General features: G+C 47.6%; 1 protein-coding gene across 3 annotated transcripts in view; it reads left to right on the forward strand.

The window, feature by feature from the left end:
* LOC310660908 (mitogen-activated protein kinase kinase kinase 3-like) overlaps positions 1-27,518 on the forward strand; it is a 111,064-nt gene that overhangs the window by 36,700 nt on the left and 46,846 nt on the right. For 2 of the 3 annotated variants that reach the window (XR_014503667.1, XM_083406434.1), the window contains exons 2-3: positions 6,413-6,495; positions 24,838-24,947. Coding sequence is in view for 2 of the 3 variants with exons in the window: in XM_083406434.1 (XP_083262560.1) it covers positions 6,486-6,495; positions 24,838-24,947 (120 nt within the window). In the remaining variant the exon portion in view is untranslated. The remainder of the gene's footprint in view (positions 1-6,412; positions 6,496-24,837; positions 24,948-27,518) is intronic. The other variant, XM_083406433.1, reaches the window with a different exon arrangement.

Consider the following 27,518-nt stretch of genomic DNA (forward strand, 5'->3'; position numbering starts at 1 on the left):
TGCAGGTCAGTTCTGTGTCCAGGGCAGCTATCTACCATCTCCATGTGGTACGCAGGCTGAGATCCTATCTGCCCACAGACTGTCTTGCCAGAGTGGTGCATGCTCTGGTTATCTCTCGCTTGGACTACTGCAATGCGCTCTACGTGGGGCTACCTTTGAAGGTGACCTGGAAACTCCAACTAATCCAGAATGTGGCAGCTAGACTGGTGACTGGGAATGGCCACCAAGACCACAATAACACTGGTCCTGAAAGACCTACATTGGCTCCCAGTACGTTTCCGAGCACAATTCAAGTGTTGGTGCTGACCTTTAAAGCCCTTGGCCCAGTATACCTGAAGGAGCATCTTCACCCCCATCATTCAGCCCAGACACTGAGGTCCAGCTCCAGTTCTGTTGGTTCCCTTCTTGCAAGAAGTGAAGCTACAGGGAACCAGGCAGAGGGCCTTCTTGGTAGTGGTGCCTTGCCTGTGGAACGCCTTCCCACCAGATGTCAAAGAAATGAAGAACTATCTGACTTTTAGAAGACATCTGAAGGCAGCCCTGTTTAGGGAAGCTTTTAATATTTGATGTTTTATTGTGTTTTTAATATTTTTCTGGAAGCCACCCAGAGTGGCTGGGGAAACCTAGCCAGATAGGCGGGGTATAAATAAATTATTATTATTATTATTAATATTATTATTATTATTATTATTATTATTATTATTATTATTATTACCATGGCTTAGCTCCTAGTGGCAGTAGCAGGAGTAACAGGGAAGTGGTTTTCTAACTGTGTACCACCGTACAGTGGTACCTCGGGTTACATACGCTTCAGGTTACAGATTCCACTAACCCAGAAATATTACCTCAGGTTAAGAACTTTGCTTCACAATGAGAACAGAAATCGAGCAGCAGCGGCGCAGCGGCAGCGGGAGGCCCCATTAGCTAAAGTGGTGCTTCAGGTTAAGAATAGTTTCAGGTTAAGAACAGACCTCCAGAACAAATTAAGTTCTTAACCCGAGGTACCACTGTACTTAGTTTGACTTAGCATTATGCAACAACCAGGCTAGTCAGTATGTGAACGCACAAACATAAAATCCCGTCTAGAAGAAGTGCTTCTTTGACAGCGGAAGTTGCAAGTGTACAAAACAGGCCACTTGCCTCTTAAATTTGGTGTACAGTGGTACCTCCGGTTACAGACGCTTCAAGTTACAGACCCCGCTAACCCAGAAATAGTACCTTGATTTAAGAACTTTGCTTCAGGATGAGAACAGAAATCGTGCTCTGGCGGCACAGCAGCAGCAGGAGGCCCCATTAGCTAAAGTGGTGCTTCAGGTTAAGAACAGTTTCAGGTTAAGAACGGAGCTCCAGAACAAATTAAGTACTTAACCCGAGGTACCACTGTACAGAGAAGATCGCATGCCGCAAGATATTGTGCATGCCAATGCTGGATTCTCAGGCAGGGTCAGATTGAGACTAGATATTGCAGTGTGGAGAGGGAACTTGCAGCCAAGGGGGGTGAGCTGAGTCTGCTGTGACCCAGATTCAGGGCGAGCCAATGAGTTGCCTGAAGAACAGGGGTTTCCCTGGAGCCTACAGCCACATCACAGCCCAGTGTCCAGTTCTCCTGCTCAGGAAGGCTTAGTGCAGCAGCTTGGAGCCAGTGGCGTAGCGTGGGTTGTCAGCACCCGGGGCAAGGCAAGTAATTTGCACCCCCTAACCCGTGGATTTTAGCACTGATTTTAGCACTGCGATTGCGAGCGCCCCCCCCCAGATGTTGCGCCCGGTGCGGCCGCCTCCCCTGCACCCCCCACGCTACGCCACTGCTTGGAGCTACAAGGGAGCTGTTGCTTCAGCTGTGAAGCATCTTAGACTGAAAGTGCTTCACCCTGGCAAGAGACAGGCATGTGTTTGCCGGTGCTCCCTCTCTCCTCCTGAGTAGCCTCACATTGCAGCTGGCAGCTGCAGCCTTGCTTGCCCCGGTGGTGATGGGAATGAAGTTCCAAGAGCAGATCTTACATACTAATAGCAAACTGATTTGTGTGTCTGTCAGGTGTGTTGAATAGTGGATAGACATAGCAGACGACACAGCGATTCTTCCAAAGCAGCTCTTTATTTGTAAGCTGGACAGAACTGAACAGCAAACAGCTCAGCCGGCCTGCTTTTATAGGCAGCCGGCTGTCGACAATGTAGCAACAACAACCCAGGGTTTCCCGCCTAAAGTAACTGACGTGGACCTGAGTGAAAACTACATACACAATACTCCTGGTGGCCAGGGCGAGAACTTCAGTACATAACACCACTCCCCACCAAGATAAGGCGTTAGTTACAATCGTAATGGTTTCCTTATATACAGCACTACACGTAATGGTTCAATTAGGCACAAAGCATATCGGTTACATTTCACATACTTCCATTAGACCAACAGTGTTACATGTCCAACAACATAGTCCTTTAAATACGGTCTACTGGCCTTGTGGATTTCCTGGGCGGAGAGTTCAACAGCTTCTGAGGCCACAGCCTCCTCAGTGGCTTTCTGCAGCGTGAGGTCTGGCTTGGCGAGGAGACGCCGTTGCAGACGGATGTCCTGGACCCCGCAGACGATTTGATCCATCAGGGCATCGTCTAAGTCTCAGAACTCGCAGTGCATTGCAGCCTGTCAGAGGGCGGTGGTGTAGTTGTTGATTGACTCCTCCTCTGCCTGGTTCCGGTGGTAGAACGCATGGCAGGCAGCAATCTTGAACGGCTTTGGGGCATAGGGGTTGCGGAGCTCCTCTTGAATCATGTCCCAAGGTGCTACCTAGACTGCTAGAGGCGCAACCAATGCTCGGGCCATTGCGAACACTTTGGGGCCACAAGGGCTGAGGAGAGGCCCTGCTTCTGCTCTACAGACCCTCTTGTCAGCTCATTTGCTTGGAGGTAGCAGTCGAACCGAGCGAGGTAGGAGTCCCATGATTCAGAGGCTGGGGCAAACGGCAGTAGAGGCACGAGTGAAGCCATGGTTCCGATGCCGACGTGGAGGCGATGGATGGAACACCGTGCTCTAGGCAGAACGGTCAGCTCTGAATTGGTTCTGCTCCGTGATTTTCTCAGTGTTTCAGCTCTGTGATTCAGCTCATCTCAGAGGGTGGCCGCATCTGGCTGTGCTCTGATGTCCATCAATCCCACCTTCGTCGCCAGTGTTGAATAGTGGATAGACATAGCAGACGACACAGCAATTCTTCCAAAGCAGCTCTTTATTTGTAAGCTGGACAGAACTGAACAGCAAACAGCTCAGCCGGCCTGCTTTTATAGGCAGCCGGCTGTCGACAATGTAGCAACAACAACCCAGGGTTTCCCACCTAAAATAACTGCCGTGGACCTGAGTGAAAACTACATGCACAATACTCCTGGTGGCCAGGGCGAGAACTTCAGTGCATAACAAGGTGGATCCTTACATAGCTAAAACACCACCACCCACATGCAAGAGGTTGGTGTCAATAGGCCTGGGGAAACCCCAAGGTTTTCAGAAGTTGGAAAAAAATTAATTGGAGACGCAAGGAGGATTGAAAATGCTCCGTGTCGGATGGTATTTAACACCAGTGAAGTTAGCAAAAATGTATCATACTCATGATAATAAATGCTGGAAATGTAAAGAGAAATAAGGAACCTTTAACCACATGTGGTGGACGTGCCCCAAGGTAAAAGACTTTTGGGAAAGGATTCATAGCGAATTGAAAAAAGTGTGGAAAAACACATTTATTAAAAAACCAAAAGCCTTTTTATTTGGTATAGTGCGGGGTGAAATCCCCAAAAACGATGTTACTTTTTTTCTGTATGCCACAACAGCTGTGAGAATATTGCTATAATAATAGTAATAGTAATAATAATAATTTATTATTTATACCCCGCCCATCTGGCTGGGCCTCCCCAGCCACTCTGGGTGGCTTCCATAGAAGAATTGGAAGAAACAAGGTTTACCAATTATCGAAGAATGGCAGATAAAGATGATGGACTATATGGAACGTGCCGAACTAACCGGGAGACTCCGAGACCAGAGAGAAGAAACGGTGGAAGAAGATTGAAAGAAGTTTAAGGAATATTTGGAAAAAAATATGTTAATATGTAACATATTGTAAGCTGGACAGAACTGAACAGCCAGTGTGGTGTAGTGGTTAAGAGCGGTAGTCTCCTAATCTGGGGAACCGGGTTCGCGTCTCCGCTCCTCCACATGCAGCTGCTGGGTGACCCTGGGCTAGTCACACTTCTTTGAAGTCTCTCAGCCCCACTCACCTCACAGAGTGTTTGTTGTGGGGGAGGAAGGGAAAGGAGAATGTTAGCCGCTTTGAGACTCCTTAAAGGGAGTGAAAGGCGGGATATCAAATCCAAACTCTTCTTCTTCTTCTTCTTCTAAATCTTAGAATAGCTTTGGAAGTGGATATAGGCGGTAGGGTTAGAAGTAGAAGATAGTGTATTTTATAAGTGATAAAATGCGAAGTTTTTTATGGTCAATGTAAGTGTGGAGAAAAAAAAGATGGTTAGAAGTTATGATATATGTAAACTGCTAAAGATGAAGTAAAATGAAAATCAGATAGGTGGGACTTGGCGAAGCCCATTTAACAATGTTTAGGAAAATAAGGATATGACAAGAATTTGTTTGTATTGTTTGTCTTTTCCGTTTGTGTTTTTAATTTGTGTTATAAAATGAATACAAAAAATTTTGAGAAAAAGAAAATGCCCAGTGACCGCCAAATGCTGAGGATCTGGAGAGGGGAGGAAAACCCGGGGAGGCAGAACAGAATGGAGTGTTCTAGAAGAAGACAAAGCTGGTTGTTTGGGACCCTGAACTGAAGCGCTCCACCCTGCAACATTTTGTTGCAGTCCTCGTTTGTATCTTTCCCATAGAAGCACAGCTTGAATCTCCCGTAGATTGTTTCCAAATTCCATTTCCGTCAGCGTTTTGGGGGATTTTTTCATGTGGTGTTATCAGGGACTGGACTGAAACTTAAAAAGTCTTTTGTCTCCAGTCTTGATGAATCCTGTCACCCTTTCGGTCAGGGTTTGTTTCGAAGCCGTATACGTCATTCTGCCTCTTGCTTAAAGTTACAGAACGTGTGGCGGCGTAGCTGGGTTTCGGTTCCCAAACAGAGCCATGTGGTTTCTCAGATAGGAAGTAGCAGCGAGCGAAAGGAACAACATGTTTAGCTTCAGATGTCCATTTCAGATTATTGGCTTGATGCATCTATCTCTTCTTCCTGCCCAAATAGCTCAAAATAGGTTTGAATAAATATCCTTGTACTTGCTTTAGAGTCTGAAGATGTCTCGGGTGTTTACAACATTATTTTTAGATTGCACCTTGAAGTGATTTCTGTGTTGTCCTGCCTATTTGTGAACAGTTTACAGTTTTCATTATGAGCTCTAAGAAGAAAATGCAGAGGGGGAGGGTTCAGGGTGAGTTTACTAGTGTACATATCTTACTGTGGTTGGTTATCTGCAAGTTGATACCTGGGGGTTTTATGTTAAAGGAGCTTCCTTTCTAGGTAGAAATTTGCAGGTGTTTTGTTGGCGTTGCAATATTTGTGTTCTGCCACTAGGTGCCGCTAAAGCGTGGGTTGCTGTAGCATTGGCCTCGGCACACAGAAGCAGCACTTGTCTGGCACCTAGTGAAATTGGGGTTGCCGTATAGTCGTACCTCGGGTTACAGACGCTTCGGGTTGCGCAATTTTGGGTTGCACACTGCACCGAACCTGGAAGTACCAGAACGGGTTACTTCCGGGTTTCGGCGGTGTGCATGCGCAAAAGTGCCAAATCGCGACCCATGAGTGCGCAGACTACGGGTTGCGAATGCTGTGGGTTGCGAACATGCTTCCTGCACTGATCATGTTCGCAACCCGAGCGTCCACTGTATTTCGAAGAGCAAAAAGAGGACGCATTTGCTGACTTCTGCTTCTAGCTACGGATCGCTATGGCGACTCTCATTTTACATACCCATGAAACGGAGGACATGTCCTGGAAAAGGAGGACATATGGCAACCCTAGAAATAGTTCAACTGATTGCTGAAAACAGCTGCTCCTTCAGTGATTTAAGGCAGGACACACTACCGTGGGCCCAATTCAGACAAGGAAGTATTACAACGGTTTGGCGTGACGTCTGACCTGACAAACCATGGTTTGTGCCTCCCCAGCCATTGAGAATGGGAAACCGTGGTTTGTAGTGACTTTGCAATAACCATGGTTTGGTGCTGTGTCTGAATTAACAGACTGTGTTCTGCCTCCAAAGGGGTGACAGGAAGACACAGCATGTGGGGAGGATGGAGGCAAAATGCTGTGGTTTTCAGTCACATAAAGGTCACGATGAGATGCTTTTTTGGTACAGGCGATGCGACCACGTTTGACTCTGCCATGTCCGTCTACAAGGTTCACTATCTAATAATCTTCATTCTTCCTGTCGCAGGAGCAGCCCTTGGACCTGAAGGCCTGTACGGCGCAGGTGCCCTCAACTCGTGGGATACAGACCTGATGAAGATATGACCATGGGTAAGACTCCCTTACTTTTTCCAACCTTGGTTTCCTGCTGGTGGCAGAGCACAATGGCGGACATTTTAAGTTCTGCCAACACTTCTGTGTGGCACATGGGCCATCAATCAAGCGAGAGAACCAAAAGGCAGAGTTTGCATTTGCTGCTAGATGCCCGTGACTTTAATCACAATAGATGTCAGCCCCAGATTGTGACACTTTAAAAGATTGTGGGTTCCATGGTGGACAACAATTAAGGATTTATTACGTTTTCTGAATGTATTGGGAAATTGATATAGAAAGGTTTGTTGTATTGTGTACATTCAGTTGTAAGATAAAACATATGTGAAGGGATTTGACAGGAAGTCAAAATTGAAGAAAAGATTTTGTAAGATAAAAGGGGGGAAATATTTATTTTCATTATTTTTCATTATTCTTTGAGTTTGTGTGGGTGTGTGTTTTGTATGGATTGTTTGGGAGGAAATAAGACGGTAAATAACAAATAACAAACAAAATATTGACGTATGTAATTTTTATTTCTCAATTATATTTTGTGGTAGTATGGTTGCAATGTTTGTTGTAACATAAGATCATTCAATAAAAATTATTTAAAAATAAAAATAAAAGATGGTGGGTTCCATCAGGCAACAACCGTAGGGCCTGCAGAGAACCCCGTTTTTCTTAGTTGAGGGGTTGCTTGCTTTTTTGTGGCATGGGGTGTGTGGAATGTTACCTGCTTTTTTTGTCCATGTCCCCCCCCCCCCCATTTTGTGCATTTGCATGTGCTGGTAGAGTGATAGAATGGTAGAGTTAGAAGGGACCACAAGGGTCATCTAGTCCAGCCCCCTGCAACACAGGAATCCTTTGCCAGTGCGGGGCTCAAACCCACGACCATGAGATTAAGAGGCTCATGCTCTGCTGACTGAACTGTTGATGGTTTGCCTGGTTTGTGGGGAGTGGAGTTGTGAACTTTGCCATCTTTCATACTAGGGAATTGGTATTTTATTTAACAGGATTTAGATACTGTGTCATTTAAAAAACCACCCTTCTCAGCAGCATTATGCTATTATAAGTAGCCATTATCAGTTTCAAACATTAGCTTCTATAGATGAGTTCCTTCAGAGTCTGTACTGGTGTCACCTTTTCTGTGTTGAATGTCTCACCTGGCTGTCTCACCTTTCTGTCTCTCACCTTGCTGTTGTTTTGGAGCTGAACACAGGCAGCCTTGCAAGCCTCAATTGTCAGCATTCCTCCTATGTGTAACCGACAATTAAAAGGGCCATTCGTTCACCATGGATAGGAGCAAACCCTGGGCATTCGTTCACCATGTATAGGAGCAAATCAACAAAGACCTAGATCCTAAATATTAATTAAAGTTGAATTAATTTTACTCCCACAGTCTTTTTTTTTTTTTTTTGCATGCTATGCCAGAGTGATAACATACAGATGTTTTGAGCAGAATGCTGATGTTTACTTTTGACCGCTACGTGGGTGGCTCTTTAAATAGCAGCATCACTACTAATTATCCAGGTTAACAGACTCTGTTTCCGTATTCAAGATAATAAACTAATCAAACAAGAAAATTTAAAGAAGCCCACCATCTAGCCGGATTTCCCACGGCTTGCTCCAACCAAGGTTATAAACTTAAATCAGGATGGGATGATCAGTTTCATCTGTATATAACAGGGTCCCCAACCTGTGGCCCCAAAGTGTGGCCCGTTTAACCAGCCCACAAGCCCCCCCTGAACTGAGCCGCTCACTTGGCAAGTCCCCGCGCACGAAGGCGGCGCGGGGACTCTCTTCTGCGGCTCCAGAAATTGCTTCTGCGCATGCTCAGACCCTGGAAATCACGCCTGCGCATGTCCGTGGTGCCCGAAATCACTTCTGCGCATTCCCAGACGCTTCTGCGCAGGCGCAATTTTCGGGCTCTGGGCATACGCAGAAGTGATTTCTGGCGTTGCGCTGCGCTGGCCCGGCCCACAGAGGATCTTTGCGGGAGTGATCCGGCCCATGCCTGGTAAGCTTTGCCGATCCCTGGTATATAATGCCCCATCCAATTCAGCATCTTCTTGACCATAGTTACCCATGAGGTTCCTATGATAATGCCAAGGTTGCAGGTTTGATCCCCATATGGGACAGCTGCGTATTCCTGCATTGCAGAGGGCTGGACCAGATGGGTCCCTTCAGACTCTACAATTCTGTGATTAAACGACTGGGATGATTGGCGGGCAGCTGGCTCTCAGCTGTGGGTCCGCTTGTTCACACAGGGCAGTTGTTGTTGTTGTTTATTTGTTTAGTCATGTCCGACTCTTGGTGACCCCATGGACCAGAGCACGCCAGGCACTCCTGTCTTCCACTGCCTCCAGCAGTTTGGTCAAACTCATGCTGGTAGCTTCGAGAACACTATCCAATCATCTCGTCCTCTGTCGTCCCCTTCTCCTTGTGCCCTCCATCTTTCCCAGCATCAGGGTCTTTTCCAGGGAGTCTTCTCTTCTCATGAGGTGGCCAAAGTATTGGAGCCTCAGCTTCAGGATCTGTCCTTCCAGTGAGCACTCAGGGCCGATTTCCTTCAGAATGGATCGGTTTGACCTTCTTGCTGTCCATGGGACTCTCAAGAGTCTCCTCCAACACCATAAAAGCTCCATGGACAAAGCCAACAGGCGCAAAGGGCAGGCCCACCACCAAATGCAGAAGTTAGTCGGTGGGCTGGATCCCTGAAGCTGCTGAGATTCCTCCTCTAGCGAATAGAGGAGGAAGGTGGAACGGGGGGTGTTTGCAGGGGATCAGCCTTGTGCAATTCGGCTCCGAAGGCGATTCGCACGCCACACCGAAGGGACAAAGTGTTGACGCAGCTGCTTTCCCGCTGCTCCCTGCCCCCCCCCCCCCCCGCGTACGAGAAACCAGAAACCTCAGCCAGGAGCGAGTGGGATGCAAGGAACGTGGCCCACTCTGGCCTTCCCTCAGGCCTGCTCTGTTTTGGACCGCAGGGCGGTTGCCATGGCGACAGATTGCAAACCCCTCTGGCTATGGTTTTATTGCTGCGATAAGTGATAGGGCAAGCTAGCCTGGGGAACAGGGGAGGGAAATCCCTGTTTTAGAACTCAAATATCCTTTTAGCCATATCGGAGAACACAACGCTTGTAAGGTCCAGGAAAAACAGCTGCCCAAGTATTTCATTACAAGAGAGAGAGAGAGAGAGAGAGAGAGAGAGAGAGAGAGAGGAGGGATTTCTGGGTTGGTTGGTTTTTTATCTGCACAGTGTGTGGGCCCAGTAATGATGGTCAGACCTCACCTGGAGTACTGTGTCCAGTTCTGGGCACCACAGTTCAAGAAGGACACTGACAAACTGGAACGTGTCCAGAGGAGGGCAACCAAAATGGTCAAAGGCCTGGAAACGATGCCTTATGAGGAACGGCTAAGGGAGCTGGGCATGTTTAGCCTGGAGAAGAGGAGGTTAAGGGCTGATATGATAGCCATGTTCAAATATATAAAAGGATGTCACCTAGAGGAGGGAGAAAGGTTGTTTTCTGCTGCTCCAGAGAAGCGGACACGGAGCAATGGATCCAAACTACAAGAAAGAAGATTCCACCTAAACATTAGGAAGAATTTCCTGACAGTAAGAGCTGTTCGACAGTGCAATTTGCTGCCAAGGAGTGTGGTGGAGTCTCCTTCTTTGGAGGTCTTTAAGCAGAGGCTTGACAACCATATGTCAGGAGTGCTCTGATGGTGTTTCCTGCTTGGCAGGGGGTTGGACTCGATGGCCCTTGTGGTCTCTTCCAACTCTATGATTCTATGATATTCTTCCTTTTGATTGCCCACTTGTGCTGTTTTCCACCGTTACATTTATCATTATTACTAGTGACATGTGTTTGCCATTGTGACGGGCAGAGGCAACAGAGGGCATTCCCTATACTGTAGTGCAAGGCTGGGGAATCTCAGGCCCATAAGCTGAATGTGGCCCTCCGAGCCTCTCTGCTTGGCCCTCCATGTGTTCATGCACCTGCTCAAGAAAAAGACGTCTCTCCACACGTACAAATCCCAAAATGGCGCCTCTCTGTATGGGAGTACATTGTATTTAAAAATGGTGTATCAGAGTTTTTAGGGGGCTAACCAGGTTGGGATAGCTGGGATAGCAGGCGTGTTGGGTTTTTAATGTCTTATGTAGATTTTTCAATTCCGTTGTTTTGCATGGGACAATGACAATAAAGAATATCGTATCATATCTCTCAGCTCCCTGGAGGAATGTGTAAAATGTATACCACATGCTAGGTAAAGATAAGGGTACCCCTGACAGTTAAGTCCAGTCGTGAACGACTCTGGGGTTGCGGCTTTACAGGCCGAGGGAGCCGGCCGAGGGAGGCTTCCGCAGACAGTTTTTCCGGGCCATGTGGCCAGCATGACTAATCAGCTTCTGGCAAACCAGAGCAGTGCATGGAAATGCCGTTTACCTTCCCGCTGGAGCGGTACCTATTTATCTACTTGCACTGCATGCTTTTGAACTGCTAGGTTGGCAGAAGCTGGGACCGAACAACGGGAGCTCACCCCGTCATGGGGCCTCGAACCGCCGACCTTCTGATTGTCAAGTCCAAGCAGCGCAGTGGTTTAAACCACATCGCCTCCCGCGTCCCACCCTACCACATGCTAGGCCAAAGCTAAACATTTAAAGCACCCCCCCCCAGAGAAAACTGGGAACTGTAGTTTGTTAAGGGTACTGGGAATTGTAGTCCTGTGAGGGGGGGAACTACAGTTTCCACAATTTTTTGCAGGCAAGGGGGAATGTGAACATATGGTGTATATGTCCTTTGTTGTGTCAAACACTGCCACACATCTGCACAGTGAAGGGATCCGGCTACACAGCTGCAAATAAAACATTTTAAATGTATTGTGACGTGCAGTATACAAATATTGTGGAATTGTTGAGGGGTGCAGGAGAGGATATATTGACTAATTATATCCTTATCCAACTTGTGCTAACAAGTTCCCAAAATATCAGCAGAGTTTATAGACATTCCCCTTTAAGTTTGCAACGGTAACGTCTGCACAGGTTCGCTAGAACCTCTATAATAATTACTCTGGTAATTTCCCCTTTGTTCCCTCTTAAAATACAAGACACGGCACAGTCTTCATAAAGGTATAAAAGAGTTTACTCATGTTCTGTTCACAATATGATCCCAGAAGGCAGACAGCTTAAAAAAGGTTACATACACTTAGAATCTATCTTGTAGCAAGATAGTCCCTATCTCCTCTCTTGGCTGAGAGCCAAGAGGGCATCCTTAGATGTTTCCTCATCGAAGGAAGATGGCAGAGAGAGAGAGATGGCTGCCTGCCCTGTGCTTTTATCATTTACCTGCACAGGTGAGGCCACACCCACCTCTGGTCACATGCGGAGGAAGTCCGTCCCCAGGAAGTTTACCTGCTTGCTAGACAGACATCCCTCCCCATGTTCTAACATGTACACTCTAGGAATGTTGTCATTGACTGCTCCTGTGTTTACATCCCACAAATATGACACTAGATGGCTACAGTGAGCTATGCAAAATTCAATGTATTTTTCCAAACTTTTTTTTTTAAAGGGATCTTCACAGCGGTTTTTTTTATATGTACATAGATTCCACCAAGGAAGCTGAGACTTGAAGCCACCTGGCTGCCTGTTTGCTGTTGCAGTAAAAAGTGAAGGCAGCATTTGTAGAAACAGGAGGTGTTAGCAGTCATTGTTTGCTCTTAGCAGCCACAAAGAGCCAAGACTGTGACGACTGCAGTTTCTTATCTTAATCCTAGGTTTTAATCCGTGACCGCAGAATGCTGAGGCTTTTGTTCAGTGATCACTTGGTGCCCTCTGGACTTCAGGGGTCTCCCATCCTCACATAAGCCAAGTCCTTGGGGAAGGACCACCAAACTCACAGGTGGTCCTGTTGTGTTTTCAAGTTTTAAAATAGATAGGAGACCACAACTCCCTGGTGGTCTTCTCGGATCGATATTCTGAAAATATAGCGTTCTGCACCGAGTCTGCAAACCCTTTCCTCCTTTCGCCCCCAACCATCTGCCCCCTAAATCTTTCGAAACGGGGCGTTTCTGTTTCTTTTATTGATGGAAGCAGATCCTTGGAACCTACGGCAAATTTTCTCCCAACTAATAGCCTGCTAGCAAAGCCAACAATAACAGGCCTGTCTAGACCTTCCGAATGTTGCTAAGTTGTTCCTTCGTCTCTCCCATATTCCCCCCCACATTTGACAGCTAAGCTGTTTGGGTGGTCTGATGCTGACCCTGTTTTCTCGCGGCTGTTTTCTCATCCGGCTCTCAAACGGCGAAGAAGAACTAGGAACGCAGATTCTCCTCTTAGCGATTCCCCACGCACACAGACACACGTACACACAGGGAAGAGCAGAGCCTGGGAAATCTAGAAAGGACCTGAGCCTTCCAGAGCTGTCACAACTAGGTTCTGGTATTCTGCCAGGTGGCTGAATCGGCGGCAGATTTGTGGCAAAGGTTCACGGGCTTGCGGTTAGGAATCTCAGGCCGGGCGGCAAAGCCCCAAGTCCAAGTGATAAGAAGGCAACCTCGGATCATGATTTCAAGCTGAAATTGGCACAGTTCAGTTTAGAAATGAAAGGAGGGTGGTGGAAGAAGGCTATATTCTTTAAAACCGCAGCTCCTCACAGTGCAAGTTCCGGGGGCCAGCTTTACCTGTTGGCTATCCGCCTCGTTAATGCTGCTAGGGCTGATGGGAGTTGTAGTTTAGCGATATCAGGCAGGCCGGAGGTTTTCCAGCCCTGCACTGGAGAGCAAGTCCCATTAAGCTCAATAATATTTACAGTGGTACCTCTGGTTGCGAATGGGATCCGTTCCAGAGCCAGTGTGGTGTAGTGGTTAAGAGCGGTAGACTCGTAATCTGGGGAACCGGGTTCGCGTCTCCGCTCCTCCACATGCAGCTGCTGGGTGACCTTGGGCCAGTCACACTTCTCTGAAGTCTCTCAGCCCCACTCACCTCACAGAGTGTTTGTTGTGGGGGAGGAAGGGAAAGGAGAATGTTAGCCAGTTTGAGACTCCTCAAAGGGAGTGAAAGGCGGGATATCAAATCCAAACTCTTCTTCTTCCATTTGCAACATGAAAAGAGCGCAACCTGCAGCGGCGCGTCTGTGCACACGCGGGTTGCAATTTGGCGCTTGTGCGCATGCGCGAAGCACGATTTAGCGCTTCTGCGCATGCGCGAGCGGCGAAACTCAGAAGTAACCCTTTCCGGTACTTCCGGTTCACCGCAGGATGTAACCTGAAAGAACGTAAGATGAAGCATACATAACATGAGGTATGACTGTATATCTCAGGAGACATGCGCAGGGTTGCGCTGTAAGTAAACAATCCTGAGCCAGCCAGTGGAGAAGACTTGGAAGCAGGGCTAATAGCACTTATTGTGCCTGTCATTTACTGTTCCCCCCCTCTCACATTAAATACTACGCTAGCAACATGGTTGTGAGGTGGGGAAAGCATTTAGGGTGTGTGTGTGTTTTATTTGAACAAAAAAAGTGATGGTTCGTGTTTGCAGTAACAGGACTATGTAGAATCATAGAATTTTAGTTGGACGGGACCCCGAGGGTCATCTAGTCCAACCCGCTGTGATGCAGGAATCTCAACTAAAGCACTCACGACAGATGGCCACCCAACCTGCTCCAGAGAAGCGGACACGGAGCAATGGATCCAAACTACAAGAAAGAAGATTCCACCTCAACATTAGGAAGAACTTCCTGACAGTAAGAGCTGTTCGACAGTGGAATTTGCTGCCAAGGAGTGTGGTGGAGTCTCCTTCTTTGGAGGTCTTTAAGCAGAGGCTTGACAACCATATGTCAGGAGTGCTCTGATGGTGTTTCCTGCTTGGCAGGGGGTTGGACTCGATGGCCCTTGTGGTCTCTTCCAACTCTATGATTCTATGATTCTAACCTCTGTTTTAAAAACTCCACCACCTCCCGAGGGAGTCCGTTCCACTGTCAAGACAGTGCATGTTTTCTTAAACTCGGCTTTTTGCAAATCTTCTCATTTCCTCTTGCAGGCCGAGAGGCAAAAGATAGCATTTGAAAGCTAAGCAGTGGGAGAGAAAGCCAAGCGGGTTCTCAAGAACTGCTTGAAAAGGGAAGTTGAGGTGATGTGAAAGTCGGCGAGGGGAAGGCGCCACTTAGCTGGGGGGTGCCGGGGGGTGAAGGTGGATGGACGAGTCCTATGGGTGGGGCTGGGGACGTGCTTGTTATTTTGCACTCATCTCAAAAATCCCACCGAAAGGTGGTTTAGGGCAGAACGGTGCATTTTGAGGGGCTTTCCCTTGAAATGTTGATGCAGAGTCATCAGGGAGTGGCAGACATGAGTGGGGGCTTAAGACTTCCCCCTGCCCTCCTATTATCCCAGGACAGGATGGGGTTGTGCAGGGTTGTTAAGGCAGCAGAGAGCATTGTTGGCTGCCCACTCTCCACCTTAGAGCAGATTTATGCCACAAGGTGCCATAGGAAGGCACTGGACATAGTAAAAGATCCATCGCATCCTGGTCACTGTCTCTTCGAGCTCTTGCCGTCGGGACGGAGATACAGGACGATGAAGGCAAGAACGAGCCGTCTTAAGAACAGCTTCTTCTCCAGAGCGATCTCGGCCCTGAATGGGAAGCCCGGACTTTGAAAGTCATCTAATCTCCCTTGCTGTATACTGTATTGTTTAATTAGTGTTTTTATGGAGCAGTCAAGTAATTTCATTGTCCCCGAAGGGGGCAATGACAATAAAGATATTATTATTATTATTATTATTATTATTATTATTATTATTATCCCCTACAAAGGCACCCATGGACTAGGTTTTCTTCAATTCTCTCCCCCGCCATTAGTCTCTGAAAATGCAAGCTGAGGGGCATTTTCTCTCTCTTTCAGCTTCTGCCTTCTGGAAGAAGGTACAGTGGTACCTCAGGTTAAGTACTTAATTCGTTTGGGAGGTCCGTTCTTAACCTGAAACTGTTCTTAACCTGAAGCACCACTTTAGCGATTGGGGCCTCCTGCTGCTGCCGCACCGCCAGAGCACAATTTCTGTTCTCATCCTGAAGCAAAGTTCTTAACCCGAAGCACTATTTTTGGGTTAGGGGAGCCTGTAACCTGAAGCGTATGTAACCTTCATACCACTGTACATGATTATAAAGACTAGGACTAGCCGCCTGAGAAACAGTTTCTATCCAAATGCGATTTCGGTTTTAAACGCAGTGTAAGGAGTCTCTATGGGAGTGTATTGTATTTTAAAAATGGGGTATCAGAGTTTTTAGGGGGCTAACCAGGTTGGGATAGCTGGGATAGCAGGCTTGTTGGTTTTGAATGTCTTATGTAGATTTTTTTCCCCCAATGTTATTGTTCGGTATGGGACAATGACAATAAAGATTATCGTATTGTAACATATTGGGGTGTGTGTGTGAGGAGATAACTGAGGAGTACAGAAGATATGCAGCACCCCTCCCTCCTGTTGATTCACCCCCTTGAGTGTCCCCCATCCAGCTTACACTAACCTTATCCCAGTAAACACATTTATAGGACCACGTGTTCCCATGTCCTTGCATGCTAAACTGCCAGGGAGCATGTTTTAAGTGCTGGTTCTTAGAGAGCCAGTGTGGTGTAGTGGTTAAGAGCGGTAGACTCGTAATCTGGGGAACCGGGTTCGCTTCCCCGCTCCTCCACACGCAGCTGCTGGGTGACCTTGGGCCAGTCACACTTCTCTGAAGTCTCTCAGCCCCACTCACCTCACAGAGTGTTTGTTGTGGGGGAGGAAGGGAAAGGAGAATGTTAGCCGCTTTGAGACACCTTCGGGTAGTGATAAAGCGGGATATCAAATCCAAACCTGCACCTGGGCTGGGCCGCTTTGCACTGCAAGCGGAGAGAGGGCTCACATCACCGAAACACTTCTCCATGGAGAGATGCTTGTGTTGCCATCCTCAGAGAAGACACAGAGAGAGCACTTGCCACTGGCAAGCAGGCTTCTGGGGTCGTTGCCAGCCGTTCCCCACACATTTTCCGCCTTAACTTTTCAGCCATAAGAACGAGGAATGTGCCAATGTTTTCAAATGCACCGGATGCCGATGTCCTCAGTGAGCAGAAGGCAGACAGTCCTGTCTTAGTGCTGGCGCTGGGACTTGAGTTACGTTGCCTTCTGGCTTTTGTCTGTGTTGCTGTCCTGAATTCCTTGCCACGGCTGTCAATTTCAGCACCTGGCACACAGCTCCCTCACCTTCCCCTGCCCCGAACTTAGCGAGGGGTCTTGTGCCAGCTGCTGCCCCAGCAATGGTGCAGGTGCCAGGTGTAGATATCTAATGCTTATTTCCCCTAAACTGATTTTTGAATTTTTATACCGTTGTTATACTGAATTTTATGCTGCTTTTATAATTAAGTGTTTTAAATTTGTTGTTAGCTGCCCTGATCCTGGTTTTGAACCGGGAAGGGCGGAGTATAAATAAAAATTATTATTACTACTACTACTATTATTATTATTACCAAGACCCACACCCCAGCAGGAGGCACCCCACAACCCCTCAGAGCTCACCGCCCCTGTTTTCCTCCTCCTTTTTGCCACTGTTCCACTATTCTCTCTGAGTGGTCAGGAAATTGCAAGAAAGATGAGAGAGGGCAGTGAAGATGGACCTCCAACTTGTGAGCCTGATTAGCCCCACCGGCCCTCCCCATTTGGCCTGTGAGGCTGCTTCCGTCTTGCCCTGCCAACCCAATATGCTACACCTGATGACGTCAGTTACGACTTCATGGGTGGAACAGGCGAAGGCGAGGCTGAAAAGCCGTGGGAGCAACAACGTGCGATGGCCTGGGACTTGGGCTTGGACTCAGAACCGGAGAAGTCTTGGTCCTCACCGGATCCTTTGCCTCAGGCATCATCTGAACCAAGTCTGGGGCCTGATTCTGAAGAGCCCCAGTCTGCACAGGTTCCCCTGCAACAAACACCAGCTGGGCCGAGTCAGGGGCCTAAGCCTGCCCTGTCTCCAGATGTGGGGATGACCTCGTTGCCTTCAGCTGGGCCATCACTTACAGCTGCTCCACTACGAGTTGGGTCAGGGGAGGCTGAGGCGGCCTCTGGGTCTAGTCAGTGGCGTAGCGTGGGTTGTCAGCACCCAGGGCAAGGCAAGTAATTTGTGCCCCCTAACCCGTGGATTTGCACCCCCTAACCCGTGGATTTGCGCCCCCTAGCCCGTGGATTTGTGCCCCCTAACCCTAACCCCCAGATGTTGCGCCCAGTGCGGCCGGGCCCCCCTGCACCCCCCACGCTACACCACTGGGTCTAGTAACACACCGACGTCTCCCGAGCTGCAGAGACTGAGGTCTGAGCGAAGGAGAGACCTGAGTACTCGCAGGAGGAGTGCTCGCCTTCGGGTGAGAAGGGAGGTGAGTCACTGGGGGATCAGGACCAGCCGTTACCCCATCAGAGATAAAAGGCTGTTGGACCTCACCCCAGGTTGTGGGAGAAACATTGCTGCTTGCTGGAACCTGCCTGAGACCCTGTGCCTGACCTAGCCTGGTTTCCTGCCTTGGCCCTGTTGGACTGACTCCTTGTGGAATCCTTGGATTTGGGACCGGACCTGGACCACGTTGCTTGGGTTAACCCCTGGGCCCAGCACACAACGATCGGTTGTGGAAGCTCTGGGGATCAGCAGGTTGCCGTGGCTTGCAAAGATTGCAACGTATTCCACTTGCCTTGCGCCCTGACCACAGATTCATAGACTCTTAGAGGTGGAAGAGACCCTGAGGGTCCTTTAATCCAAGCTCCTGCAATGCAGGAATCTCAACTAAAACATCCATAACAGATGGCCACCCAACCTCTGCTTAGAAACCTCCAAGGAAGGAGAGTCCACAGCCTTCCAAAGGAGATTGCGAAGGACGGTTCACAGCCAGTCAACCAAAATGAATGGACTGCAGTGACAGAAGAAAACTAAATCAAAACTAACCTAGGACCAGCACTGTCCAGGAAATTGCTCCATAATTTGGCACTTCTAATAGTAGGGATGCAGGTGGCGCTGTGAGTTAAACCACAGAGCCTAGAACTTGCGAATCAGAAGGTCGGCGGTTCGAATCCCCGTGACAGGTTGAACTCCTGTTGCTCGGTCCCTGCTCCTGCCAGCCTAGCAGTTCGAAAGCACGTCAAAGTGCAAGTAGATAAATAGGTACTGCTCCGGCGGGAAGGTAAACGGTGTTTCCGTGTGCTGCTCTGGTTTGCCAGAAGTGGCTTAGTCATGCTGGCCACATGACCCGGAAGCTGTACGCCGGTTCCCTAGGCCAATAAAGCGAGATGAGCACCGCAACCCTAGAGTTGGTCATGACTGGACCTAATGGTCAGGGGTCCCTTTACCTTTACCTAATAGCGGAGTGTCTTTTTTCTGATGTGGGACAATTAATCCCCATTCCCTGTTCTTATGTCATTCTGCAAGCCTTCAAGATGGCGGTTCTTTTTGCTCACCTGACATGTTTCAGGGTTCCCGGTCATATGCTACCTTTTTGCAGGACTTGTGACCCTTATAAAGCACTTACTACAAAAGGCTTCCTGAACTCCGCCTTGAAAAGAGCTGTTTAGGGCAGAGACCTGGAGAATATCGCAACAGGTCCTTCTTGTTCTCAGAGGCGATTATTGGAAGGTTTGTTCCGTTCAAACCTGATCCTGATTCCACTTTTACAAGTAGGGATGGGCGGTTCTTTCAGTTTTTATTTTTCATGTCTTCAATTCAGTTCTTCGCATTTCTGCAACAATTTGTGGGTTGTTTATTTATTTTAATCCTCAGGAAAATTCCCCAGCCTTTCAGAGCACATTTCTCCTGACGTGCAAATGTTTGTATGCAGTTTTGCCGAATGCATACATTTTTGCTAAGCATATGGTGCATTTTGTGTGTGTTATTTTCACTAACACATGCATTTTCAGACACACTTTTTCTGCACATTACTTGGCTGAAAAACCGCACCGCAAAACTGCAGATTTTGAAGTATGGATTTCAGTCCACAGATCATTTCAGAAAGTTCAGATTTGATAGGTTCGCTCTTAAATGCAAATGGAATCAAATTTCTCTCCCTCCCACCCCTTACTGTTTGGGTCTCGATTGAACTGGTTGCTCAAATAGCACAGCTGCCCCTTCAGGGAAGCCTTTTGCTTTTGGGGGTGCGAGGTGGACCCCAAGAGCCAGGATTAATCCATTTCTGCCCAAGATCCTTTGTAAACAGGACTGAGTGAGCAGCAGCTTTGCAAGCCGTGATGCCAACTCTTCTGATCTGTCTTCTCCAATGAATTCTGATGATGATGATGATGATTATTACAGTGGTGCCCCGCAAGACGAATGCCTCGCAAGACGGAAAACCCGCTGGACGAAAGGGTTTTCCGTTTTTCGATGCGCTTCGCAGGACGAATTTCCCTATGGGCTTGCTTCGCAAGACGAAAAAGTCTTGCAAGTCTTGAGATTTTTTTTCGCTCCCCACCCCCTTTTTCTAAGCCGCTAAACCGCTAATAGCCTTTTAGCAGCTAATCCGCTAATCCCTTAAGGCTTTAATAGCCGCTAATAGCCGCTAAACCGCTAATAGCGCTAATCCGCTAAGCCGCTAATAGGGTTGCTTCGCAAGACGAAAAAACCGCTAGACGAAGAGACTCGCAGAACGAATTAATTTCGTCTTGCGAGGCACCACTGTATTATTATTTTGGGAGGGCTTGGAGGTTGAGCATCGCTCCACCGATGCTTTAACAAACAAGTTTTCCTATTGTTTAAGCCACACACACGGGGCTGTCTGAAGTAGCATCCTGCCATCTATTTTTGTTTACAGAACTCAGGAGAAAGGGGTTTCCTGAAGTACAAATGTTTTTGGAGATCAAGCAGAGGGGGAAGCGACTCTTCCGCGAATCAGTGTGGTCTTCCCTGCTTAGTTCATCCTTCTGGACTGCTGCTGAGGGAGAAAAACACAGGGCTGTACATTTTCCAGTCGCTGAAGGCAGATGTTGTCTTTAAGCCACCTGACTGACGGGCAACAGTAGAGCCAGCAGGACAAGGCCTGGAGCAAGATTTGAATGGTTTTGGGTGAAACCGTGCTAGCTTAGTAGAACACGTAGGCTGTAGTTGCACACATAAAACCCCTGGATTCAGCAACTGGCATATCTGGTTAAAACCAAAATCGTGTAGAAGGGTGAGGAAAGATCTCCCACTGCCCATGAGAAGAGGCAAGGTAGCTCAGTGATCTGACCTGTTGGCCATCTGTCATGGATGATTTAGATGAGATTCCTGCATTGAAGGGGGTTAGACTAAATGACCGTTGGAGGTCCCATCCAACGCGACAATTCTATGATTCTATGTCCTGGTATAAGGCTACTCTTGATATCCTCACAAGCTCTTGTGCTTTCTAGGTTTTTATCTCTATGGATATTGCGCGTGTGAGGGAGAGGCAGACAGAGACCTGTTTTGTGCATTTGGAGAAGCTGTAAACCAAGAGCTTATTATGCGCGAGGGAATTGCTGCCACTTTGCTCCAACACATGCCTCCTGGCTCACGCTGGAGAGAAGCAGTCGTCTGCAATCATCACCTGAGGCCCTTCTTCATGTGCCCCCTCCACAAGAGGTTCGGAGGGTGGCAATACGAGAACAGGGCCTTTTTGTGGTGGCTCCCCATTTGTGGAATGCTCTCCCCAAGGAGGCTCGCCTGGCGCCTTCATTATACACCTTTAGGCACCAGGTGAAAATGTTTCTCTGTCACCAGGCCTTGGGCTGATTGACCCTTCTGTGGCCTTTCCAATGTGTTTGTGGGAGAGGTTTGTGTGTGATTGGTTTGTGTTTGTCTTATTATATATTTTGTGTTCCCATTTTGCACCTCTGTGTTGTGAACTTCCTTGAGATCTACAGATGGTGGGCAGTATACGAATTAAATCAATCAATCAACAAACCACAAGCCCTGGCTAAGTGTTACGAAAGAACCAGGGATCGTGTTATGTTTTGCTCGTGATAAACCTCGGTCTGTAGCCAAGGCTTGCTGACTTGTGGTTCCTTTGGAGCAAAACAAACTACAACCTGGTTTTGTTGTAATGCTAAGTCAGGGATTGTGACTTGTTTCTCCCCAGTGTGAGCAGGGACAGAGAAAAGAGCCCAATTCAGCATGTTCACAGTGAAGCATTAACTAAGGGGCTGGTGCCAGATTTCAGTAGTAGTTTGGATTTGGATTTGATATCCCGCTTTATCACTACCCGAAGGAGTCTCAAAGCGGCTAACATTCTCCTTTCCCTTTCCCCGCCCCCACAACAAACACTCTGTCAGGTGAGTGGAGCTGAGAGACTTCAGAGAAGTGTGACTAGCCCAGTGTCACCCAGCAGCTGCATGTGGAGGAGCGGGGAATCGAACCCGGTTCACCAGATTACGAGTCTACCACTCTTAACCACTACACCACACTGGCTCTCAGGGATTTCAGCACAGTACTGCCCCCCAAACCCCAACATGCACCAGTGCAGCTGTACTTTCCCCCCTGCTGCCACGACCACCACATGCGGCCTAGGACCCACATACCTATGGGACCGCCTCTCCTGGTATGCCCCACAGAGGACCTTAAGGTCCACAAATGACAACACTTTGGAGGTCCCAAGTCGCAAGCTGGTTAGATTGGTCTCAACTAGGGCCAGGGCCTTTTCAGTACTGGCCCCGACTTGGTGGAACGCTCTGTCACAAGAGCCTAGGGCCCTGCGGGACTTGACATCTTTCCACAGGGCCTGCAAGACAGAGCTGTTCCGCCTGACCTTTGGTTTGGACTCAGTCTGACCCTTATGTTTCCCTCCCCTTATGGTTTTGATCTATGGGCTACTTTTAAAATAAGGCTGCATTTTAAATTGCATTTTAACCTGTATTTTAAATTCCCCCCCAATATGTTTTTACTGTAATTTTACTGGTGTTAGCCGACCTGAACCTGGCTCTGGCCAGGGAGGGCGGGGTATAAATAAAATGTATTATCATTATTGTTATGTACTGAAGTTCTCACCCTGGGCCAGCAGGGGGATACTGTAGATAGTTTTCACCCACATACGCAAATAAGGGATTGAAAGTGACGTTCAGTGATTGGATAGTTACAGAAAGTGTTACAGTTGCGTTGTAGTGGAGCTCTATAAAAGCAGGCTGGCTGAACCCTTCAGTTCAGTTCTGTTCTGGCCTGTGAATAAACAAGAGCTGTTTGAAGAATCGCTGTGTCGTCTGATATGTTCAGCCACAACTTAACACCTATTATTATTATTATTAGTCACACCTTCCATTGTCCTCCTTGCCGCATTTTAACAGAGGAGAGGTGCACCTCCACCTTTGAAATGGGATTCATCCGCAGTGGCTGCCTGCCATCTTAATCTGCCCAGAATGCAACACACCAGTCCAGAGATTTGTGAAGACTTACCGGCTGCTGGGGCATCGCATTTGAGGCAGTTTAAAATGGAGCACGACCGCCGCGGACAGGAGCGAAGTTTAGCTCCTGTTGAGAAGTGGCCCTGCTGCCCATCTGTGGCTAAAATGTCACCTGGGAGCCTTGCAATGAGTGCATTAAGATGGCACAGCAATGCCAGAATGACCAAGCAGCCTTCTAAGACATGAAGACCCTTGCCCACTGCCGAAAGCCTTCGACTGCTGGCATCCAAGCCTGGTTTCTGCGACCTGTGAACTGGTTCAGTGTTTCCACGCATAAAGGAAACATTTAGATTTGCAGCTTTTTCAGATTGGAGGTGATCTTCTTTCTCTTGGGTGGGGAACCCCCGGGGAACGTATTGACAGCTCCTTACTACTGACAATGACAGGACCACACTGCCCCATTCTGGCAACTTATGGAAGGGGATTCCCGGCTCAACCGGAGTAATACTTGCATTCTCCTATTTTTTTCCACCAAGCATTCCGTCAGAATTTTCTGAAAAACCTACAGGTATAGATTTCCTTTTTTAAAAAAACCCAGCAACCACTGTTTTTATTGATACTTATCAAAAGATATACGTACAAAAGTTCATACCCAATTCAAAGTATCTTTTTTTATAATATGCCAGAATAAAAATTATAATCTAAAAAGGAACAGGGGCAAAAATAAAATAAAAGCGGAGCGAAGGGGGAATAGGGAGAGAAAAAGGAAAGAAAATGGAAAATATATGACAGCTAAATATAGGATTTGCTCATTAACATCCAGCTATTCTGTTTTCTATAAGCCAATGTTTTTTCAATCTTCAAATCCAAGTTCATTTTCTCTTACGCACAAAAAGTCCATAAGATGTTTCTAGTCCTTATTAAATGTCAATAATAATTTTTCTCTAATTGAACCCGTTAATTTTGCCATCTCAGAATATTCCACTAATAGTATCAGCCATTCCTCCATAGTAGGGGAGGACTGTATCTCTCCATCTTTTTGCGTGTAAAACTCGCCGCTGTAATCATATACTGGAATAAGCTTCCACAGTCCTTTTCCAGTTGTGTATCCGTTAACCCTAAAAGAAAAAAAGTTCTGGCTTCAATTGGATATTAACCTTTAAAATCTTCAGTATCAATGCACGTATTTGTACCCAATAATTTTTTTTAGCCTTTTCTACATGTATAGATTTCGCAGTCTGCCACACTGCCATTTATGACTGTTTTTTTTTAAAAAAGTACTGAAGAGTCACTGTCTGAAAATACAACCAAATTGCAACTATATAAATTGTGTGAAGTGTTCTCATTTAAACGCACTTATCTCTCTGCGCATACTTGATTCTCGTTGTAGACTTCCTTTCCGCTCTGCTAATAATAAAAGATTCTTGCCGTAGCTTGTCTTACACATTTGGGAATCTCGGATCACTCGTTCTTGAATTAGCCTCTGCCCTGGTCTTCTAACCCAATTGCTGATATTGAGAAAAATCCGCATATTATTATTATTATTATTATTATTATTATTATTATTATGGTATGGGCCTTGGAGGGACGCGGGTGGCGCTGTGGGTTAAAGCCTCAGCGCCTAGGGCTTGCCGATCGAAAGATCGGCGGTTCGAATCCCCGCGGCGGGGTGCGCTCCCGCTGTTCGGTCCCAGCGCCTGCCAACCTAGCAGTTCGAAAGCACTCTTGGGTGCAAGTAGATAAATAGGGACCGCTTACTAGCGGGAAGGTAAACGGCGTTTCCGTGTGCGGCTCTGGCTCGCCAGAGCAGCGATGTCACGCTGGCCATGTGACCCGGAAGTGTCTCCGAACAGCGCTGGCCCCCGGCCTCTAGAGTGAGATGAGCGCACAACCCTAGAGTCTGGCAAGACTGGCCCGTACGGGCAGGGGTACCTTTACCTTTTTTATGGGCCTTGGAGAGGTCCAGAAGGAGAGTGCCTCAGGTTTCACAAGACTAAATCTATTTCCTTTCTTCTGCAGACGAAGAGGAGGCACTCAACTCTATTATGAAAGATCTCGCAGCCTTGGGCAAATGCGGAGGCCTCTTGGATACCAACCGGAACAAAAACCACGTCTATTCAAACAAACAGGTGAGTTGAGTTGCAGGGAACACCTTCCTACAGGGCTCAAACGTTGTGCTTTCTCAAACACCAGATTCTGGTCCATTAGGATGAATGGGGTACTTCCCCACCATCCTTAATCTGACCCTCAGCTAGCCATCGCCTGCCTGCCTGCCTTTCTGCTTGCAACTGGCAGTATTCAATGATGTTTTACTCTAGAGTAGACCCATTGGAACTAATGAACTGCCTGTAGGCTCCCTCCTTCATTTTAGTCTTGGTAAAATTCAGCATGGAGGAAGATCCCAGTGGTGAGACCAGAGTTAGTTGTTGTTTTTCTTAAAAAAATAAATTTATTTATTTGGTTTTTCAGATTAAAATTTCACAGTCACCTGTCCAGCATACAACATAAAAATGAGATTCCAAGGAATCTCCTGGACTTCCCCCCTCCCCTTTGTGGGTCCTGTTATTAATTGTTTCCTCCCGCATCTTTTATAATACAGTGGTACCTCTGGTCGCAAACGGGATCCGTTCCGGAGGCCCATTCGCAACATGAAAGGAACGCAACCCGCAGCGTCGCATCTGCGCACACACGGGTTGCGATTCGCCGCTTCTGCGCATGCGCATGACATCATTTTGCACGTCTGCGCATGCGCGAGCTGCGAAACCTGGAAGTAACCCTTTCCGGTACTTCCGGGTCACTGCAAGATGTAACCTGAAAGAACGTAACATGAAGCGGACGTAACATGAGCGATGACTGTAATCCAAATCCATTGTATCCAAAATCCGCCATTAAACTACAAGTGATATTCCAGTCCTAATAACTGTTTATAATGGTCTTTAAGATAAGTTTTCAATTTTCCACATTCCTTGTTAAAATTTTGGTCTTCCTGATTTCTGATTCTCATTTTAGCCATTTTGGCGTAGTCCATCAACTTGATCTGCCATTCTTTTCTGGTCTGGACTTTATCTTCTTTCCATCACTGGCACCGACAGTAGGTGGCGCCAGACCCAATGGCAAGCAGAGCCAACTAACTCTGGTCTCCTAGAGAGACCAGAGTCAGTTGGCTCTGCTTGCCGTTGGGTCTGGCTCCACCTACTGTCGGTCTTCCACGCACCACAGTGATGTACACCTGCTTGACAGAAGCTCAGTCTGTGTCCACGCACATCCTCCAGAGCAGCCTTTCTCAACCTGTGGGTCCCCAAATGTTGTCTAACTACAACTCCCATCACCCCTAGCTAGCAAGGCCAGAGCTCAGGGATGATGGGAGTTGTAGTCCAACAACATCTGGGGACCCACAGGTTGAGAAAGGCTGCTCTAGAGTGTCACTAGATCCGACAGCTGCTGAAAAGGATCCAAGATGTTCAGCAAACCCGTGGGCTCCCTAACAGCTGCAGTGATGTCCGATGACCCAGTGAGACTTTGTTGGCTTGGGGGATGGGTTAACGATTTATGAAAGCTGACGGGTGAAGGCAGGAGACCATCCTGGAATGATCTGCAGAATGGCTTGAAAGTCGGGATTTGTTCAACGAGTTGTGTGCTTTCTTTTGCAAAAGCTGCACCTTCCTTGTTTTCCTTTTCCACATGTTCCACACACACACACCGGGTATTTTCTCAGATATCTGGCCTCCCCTCTTTCCAAACTCTCTGTGCCATCCCCTCCTTGCACCAACCATTGATTTGTGGGAGACCTGAAGCAAAGGTTTGCCGTGGAACCGCCTTGTGCTTTTTAGCAGCTGATGGTTGCGGCAGGTGTCAACAGGTGAGTGTGGAAATAAGACGCCTCACCTTCTGACAACTGTGCTGTGTGTGCATGTATGTGTGTATAGAAATGGCAAGGAGGAAGAGAGCTGCTTAGCCTTGCCATTCTCCAATCGAGATAGCTCTCCTCCCCTGCCATCTTATTTTTCCTCTGTGGAATTTTGATTGTGCATCGACCATCCCAAGGGGCAGTGAAATAAACTCGGAGTCAAGTTTCATGCTCTTTATTCAGCTCATAGTAGTGAGGAATGGAAGTTCCCCCGAAATATCTGCTTTATATATATTATTTACACAATTGGCCCCACGTGATTGGCTAGTTCCGGGATTCTCCTGTAGGCCAATCAGGTTGCGGATTCACTTCCACCTGGAGTTGGCTTGGGTGGCTCCTGCGGACCAATCAGACTGCTGCATTCTGAATCCTATTGTTCTAGGACCAATCAGACTGCTGCATTTTGGATCCTATTCAACTCAGTACATAACAGGCAGAAAAGCCACCTGGGCAGGGGTGGAATTCATTTAGAGCAGAGAAATGTAAAGCAGTGGAAAAAGGTGAGGCACCCACCCACACTTATCAGCTTCCAATAGCTCCCTCGCAAAGTGGCATTTGAAAAAAGGACTACAAGCAAATGTGCTTCCATGTAACATAGTTTGGTCCTGTGTGTGTTACCCAACATTCTGTCTGCATTGCGGACAGCCTCTAATATTCCAGATAAAGGGGTTGTAGTCCATTTCAACACTGTGGCACGGAATGGCACAGATGGTTTTGCCCATCTCAGGCTTTCTGCTACCTATAATACTTCTCATGCCTTGGCCAAATTGCCCTTCTGCTACCCATAATGCCC

The sequence above is a fragment of the Podarcis tiliguerta genome, assembly GCF_965153285.1.
Source record: "Podarcis tiliguerta genome assembly, chromosome: 12".
NCBI lineage: Eukaryota > Metazoa > Chordata > Lepidosauria > Squamata > Lacertidae > Podarcis > Podarcis tiliguerta.